Below are 6357 nucleotides of genomic sequence, written 5' to 3' on the forward strand. Positions count from 1 at the left end.
CAAATGTGGTATACCCATTTATTTTTCGATAGCAACATTTTTAGTGTTTGTCCGGCGAGGCTAAGATTTTATGACATTCATGTTACTAGTGTTAGCCATCCACACTACTATGAGCGAAAAATAAGAAAACCATAATTTCAGATATATTTGCGAATTTGTTGAAAAACTCATTACACACGAATTCACAAAATGTGAAGGTAATGTGGTACACCATATGATTGTATTGTGGTATAGTATACTACATTACCAGTTTATAGTTTCTACTCATATTGAGTCATTGAGTGTAAATATATACCTGGAAACTGTTCTGCTATGAAATCGTTATCGGTGAAAATGTTTTTATTGAAAGGATAAATACCTGTCACTCTAAAACCATTTACAACAATTTTTCCAGTCTAAACTTTTAAGTAGGCTTTATTAAATAGGCCAGTAATATCATAAGGTGTCAGTTTTCTTCCCTCCTCTCTCATAAATCTTCGTATTTCTTCATTGGAATATTTTTTTAAAGGACCCATAAATGTTTTGTCTAATGGTTGAAGTTTATGTGATGAATGAGGAGGCAGTGAAATAATGGTAACATGATGTGCTCGAGCTAGGTTCTGTACTTCGATATTGCGAGTGTGGCTGTAATGATCACCTAGAATTAGTAAAATTGGGTCGGTTGAAGATGACTTTGTTTCCTTTAAAAAGTTTTTGAACCATTCTGTAACAATTGGAATTTGGACCCATCCAGATAAATGACATGCCGACTTTGAGCCAGGCGGGGCATCCTTCATAAGAAGCGGATTGTGATTTTTACGAGGAATATAAATAAACGCTGGCACAAACGCTCCTCCAGCACTCATGCAAGTGATGATTGTAACCAGTGACCCGCGCTCGGCTGATGTAATCATACCAATCTGTCTTTTGCCTTTTCTTGCAATTACTTGTGGTTGCTGTGATGGCACCACTGATATTCCGGTTTCATCTACGTTCCAGATACGAAAAGGTGGGAAATTGTGCTTATTGAACTCACCTTCAAGTAAATTAAAAAATAGATCGACATTTTCACTAGAGAATCCACGAACACGATCCATACTGGTCCCAGTAGGCTTTCTTAAACTTATTATGTTTCGATGGCGTCTAATAAACCCGTTCAACCAATATCTTCTTGCACATTCTTTCATTACAGAAAATTTGTTCGGTATGTTATTTATTGAGGCAATTTGAAAACATAAGGATCGTATATCAGCTCGTGTTAGTCCCCAGTATCGTGACTCCATTGCTAATATATATCTAACAAGTTCATTTTCCAAATCGGCATCTAATGTTGGACGTCGACTAAGCATAATTGCTAAAATATCTTCTATGGTTTCTTCGCTTTTTGCATGACGTTGCAAAGTTGTGTGGGGTACACCAAAAGTTTTTGATGCCAATAGAATACCCATTGTATTCCCTCTAACAGCATGTATAGCAGCTCTATATCATCTGCTTTCCAATTCCTTATTTCTCCATTTTTCGGCATTTTTATACCCACCACCATAGGATGGGGGGTATATTAACTTTGTCATTCCGTTTGTAACACATCGAAATATTGCTCTAAGACCCCATAAAGTATAATATTCTGGGTCGTGGTGAAATTCTGAGTCGATCTGAGCATGTCCGTCCGTCCGTCCGTCCGTCTGTTGAAATCACGCTAACTTCCGAACGAAACAAGCTATCGACTTGAAACTTGGCACAAGTAGTTCTTATTGATGTAGGTCGGATGGTACTGCAAATGGGCCATATCGGTCCACTTTTACGTATAGCCCCCATATAAACGGACCCCAAAATTTGGCTTGCGAGGCCTCTAAGAGAAGCAAATTTCATCCGATCCGGCTGAAATTTGGTACATGGTGTTAGTATACGGTCTCTAACAACCATGCAAAAATTGGTCCACATCGGTCCATAATTATACATAGCCCCCATATAAACCGATCCCCCGATTTGGCTTACGAGGCCCCTAAGAGAAGCAAATTTCATCCGATCCGGCTGAAATTTGGTACATGATGTCAGTATATGGTCTCTAACAACCATGCAAAAACTGGTCCACATCGGTCCATAATTATATATAGCCCCCATATAAACCTATCCCCCGATTTGGCTTGCGAGGCCTCTAAGAGAAGCAAATTTCATCCGATCTGGCTGAAATTTGGTACATGGTGTTAGTATATGGTCTCTAACAACCATGCAAAAATTGGTCGACATCGGTTCATGATTATATAGCCCCCATATAAACCGATCCCCCGATTTGGCTTGCGAGGCCTCTAAGAGAAGCAAATTTCATCCGATCCGGCTGAAATTTGGTACATGGTGTTAGTATATGGTCTCTAACAACCATGCAAAAATTGGTCCACATCGGTCCATAATTATATATAGCCCCCATATAAACCGATCCCCCGATTTGGTTTGCGAGGCCTCTAAGAGAAGCAAATTTCATCCGATCCGGCTGAAATATGGTACGTGATGTTAGTATATGGTCTCTAACAACCATGCAAAAATTGGTCCACATCGGTTCATAATTATATATAGCCCCCATATAAACCGATCACCAGATTTGACCTCCGGTGCCTTTTGGAGAAGCAAAATTCATCCGATCTGCTTGAAATTTGGTACGTGGTGGTAGTATATGATATTTAACAACCATGCCAAAAGTGGTCCATATCAGTCCATAATCGTACATAGCCCCATATAAACCGATCCCGAGATTTGGTTTTGGAACCTCTTGGAGGAGCAAATTTCATCCGAGTGAGTTGAAATTTGGTACATTGTGCTAGTATATGGTCGTTAACAACCATGCCTAACTAGGTCCATACCGGTCTATAGTTATATATGGCCCTCAGATAAATCGATCCCCAATCACAGAAAAATTGGTCTATATCAAGTTCATAATTGTATATAGCCCCCATATAAGCGATCCCCATATTTCAATTCTGGCTCTCTACGTACAAAAAGTCCATATCGATTCGTAATTAGACTTAACTATACATAACTTTTTTTGTCTAATATATACCATGTATGGACTAAATCACAATTTAGAAAACGATGTTAAGAAGTTTTAAGATACCACAACCCAAGTAATTCGATTGTGGATGATAGTCTTTTGTAGAAGTTTCTACGCAATCCATGGTGGTGGGTACATAAGATTCGGCCTGGCCGAACTTGCGGCCGTATATACTTGTTTTTTTTTGAATGTAATATGGTATACTATACCAAATTATCTGCTGCAAACTAGACCACAATTGCTGCACTTGAGCTTAATGTAAATGTTTTTGTAAAAAATAAAAAATACAGAGTATACACAGCAATTGCACATATGTAATGCTTATTTAGTACTCACCAGTTATTTACATCCAAAAATTGAAAAATTAATATATACCTTTCAGACAAAACAAAATGATTAAGAACCACCAAAAAAAAAAAGTCGACCTCACGTAAATGTGAATTTTTTCAACTGGCACAAAGAAAGAGTTGCAAACATAAAACTGATCTTTGATTTCTTCATTCTCTGACGGCCGCAATCTATTGTGCCTGATTCCGTTATTCGTATGCTGCCAAATAGAGAAAAACGGTACCATACCACATTACCAGCCTGTACCACATTTGCTGCACTTACCCTATGTGTCCCCCTTTTTGAAAAATTACTCCTTCCAAATTTTTTTTTTCTGACCATAATAGTCTTATTTAGTGTCCGATCTTACTCTAATTTAACACAAGGTAACCTTTTGTGGTATGAACCAAATCTGGAAAATATCATCAAAATCGGTTCAGTTTTAGATATAGCTCCCATATATATGCATCGATCGGTTTTTCCAAATTTGGCCGTAATACTCATATTTATTAACCAATGTTGCTCAAATTTCAAAGGTATTAGGCGATATATTTAGACTTATATGTAGCTCTTACATAAATCTTTTGCCCTATTACTTTTATACATCTTTTGCCCTATTTTAGGAAATTTGGATTTATTAGCACACTAATTGAGCAATTTCCTCTTTTTTTTTATAATGGACTCAATATTAGTGGCATACTAACTCTGTAGGTTCAGAATCAACTATAGCTCCTAATATCAGATATTTCTGTTCAGATTGTTATAAAACTCCCATAACCACACAGAAAAAAATATCACCAGAATATTTCCAATTAAAAAGTTAATTGAAGTTGAATGTTTTTTCAATTAATAAATTAATTGATACAATTAACTTTTTAATCAAGATAGAAACATTAGGTTAATTAAGTCAATGATTGAAAATTTTAAAATTTTTAATTAAAAAATTAATTGATAGAATTAACTTTTTAATTAAAGTCAGAAGACTAAGTCAGTTAAACAAAGTGATGAACATTTCTTAATCAAAATATAAACTCTAAGCCAATTCAGAAAGTAGTTGAAAATAGTTACCTTTTTAAATAAAAAAATTAATTGGGGTTTGCATTCAAAATCAATTAAATTTTTAATTGAATCAATTAAAAAATTAATTGAAAATTGCTAATGACATCAATTAATTTTTTAATCAAGGATTTTTTCTATGCCCAATTAAAACTGTGATTGATACTATCATTTTCGTGATTGAAGACATTTCAATTAAATAATTAATTGGATCAATTAATTTCGTGATTGAATCAGAAAAAAAATTTTTTTGTGTGCATGTACCCATTAATATTCTTAAATATGGAAATGCGGTTTTTCTCCAAAACTGTGCCATTGATAACCCACAAACAATGTTTACTAATTCAGCAGGGGTGGTTTAGGGTATGATATAGTCGGCCCCGACCGACTCTCTACTTTACTCACTTTAGTTTATAAATTCTTTCATTCTATTAAAATTTTTGGCAGACAATTTGAAATTATAACTGCCGATGCCTTTATCAACAATTTATCAAAATAGCGCTTCTACCGCAACGTCGGTGCAGGCATTGTGCGACATCTATAGGGTTGATGTTTGTTGTTTTTGTAGAAGAGAAATTGTCGTCCTCTTGTGTTTTTATTCTCTCTGCAGACATATACAATTTTATTTTAGTCCACCAGCCGATTTTGACACAATGATCAAAATTTCGAATCTCATAGAAAACATGTTCATCATATTCTAGCTAGATACCTCTTCCCTTTGCAGCAAACGTCATTTCTAGTTAAGTTTCAAAAAAAATTTTACCTCTTACTGTGTGAAAAATTGAAATTCTCAGTTAAATATCTGAACAATTTTACTGTAATTAAGAAGCATAACATATTGGCCTAATTACTAATTAGCTCAAATGAGCACCAACCGTAGCATAAGCATCATTCTATTCACATTCACAGTTTCATCTATGGTATTTCCATTTTTGTTTTACAAAGAAGCAAAAAAAAAAAACACAAAAATACTATAGACTTAGATAACTATCCCAGTGTGAGATTTTTCCTACTTTCACTCCAGCAATTAAGGATGTCTTAAGCGCTTTTTAACACACATGTGCATATGTCGGAAAAACACATGTATATGTATGAAAGATATAAGTAGATGTGAAACCTATTGGTGATTCCTAACTAAATATTCGAAAGAGATGATTATGCTGATAATGTAACGAAGTACAATTTCAGATTTCTTTTTAAATAAACCCTGGAGTCTATTTGTCTATCAAGTTTCGAATTTTTTATGTAGGCTTTTTAGTATCCTAATTTTAAGAGTTTGTTTACACAAAGCTTAGCTATGAGACCATTTGTTTTACAGCAGCAAATGCGATATCGGACAGCATTAGCTGGAATATGGCGTTAAAGGAAAATGTACTTGTTTTCCTATATATATGCCTGAGATATAAACAAGTATATACGGCCGTAAGTTCGGCCAGGCCGAAGCTTAAGTACCCTCCATCATGGATTGCGTAGAAACTTCTTCTAACCACTGCCATCCACAATCGAATTACTTAAGTTGCGGTAACGCTTGCCGATGGCAAGGTATCTTAAAACCTCCTAACACCATCTTCTAAATTGTATGTAAGTCCATACGTGGTCTATATTAAATCAAAAAAGATCGATCCAATACGTATATAATTCAGTTTGAAAAGTAGACATAAAATTTTGACAAAATTTTCTACAGAAATAAAATTTTAACAAAATTTTCTATAGAAATAAAATTTTCACAAAATTTTTTTATAGAAATACAAATTTTGACAAAATTTTCTATAGAAAGAAAATTTTGACAAAAATTTCTACAGAAATAAAATTTTAACAAAATTTTCTATAGAAATAAAATTTTGACAAAATTTTCTATAGAAATAAAATTTTGACAATGATGAAAATTTTATTATGAAACGAATAAAATTTTAACAAAATTTTCTCTAGAAATAAAATGTTGACAAAATTTT

The 6357-nt window shown here is 34.2% G+C and overlaps 1 protein-coding gene across 1 annotated transcript; it reads right to left on the reverse strand.

The window, feature by feature from the left end:
- Positions 1-395: 395 nt before the first annotated feature.
- Positions 396-1427, reverse strand: LOC142240116 (uncharacterized). Its single transcript, XM_075311829.1, has one exon. The coding sequence runs from the start codon at positions 1425-1427 to the stop codon at positions 396-398; it is 1032 nt and encodes a 343-aa protein (XP_075167944.1).
- Positions 1428-6357: the final 4930 nt, after the last annotated feature.

Source organism: Haematobia irritans, chromosome 5 (genome assembly GCF_050003625.1).
Source record: "Haematobia irritans isolate KBUSLIRL chromosome 5, ASM5000362v1, whole genome shotgun sequence".
Lineage (NCBI taxonomy): Eukaryota > Metazoa > Arthropoda > Insecta > Diptera > Muscidae > Haematobia > Haematobia irritans.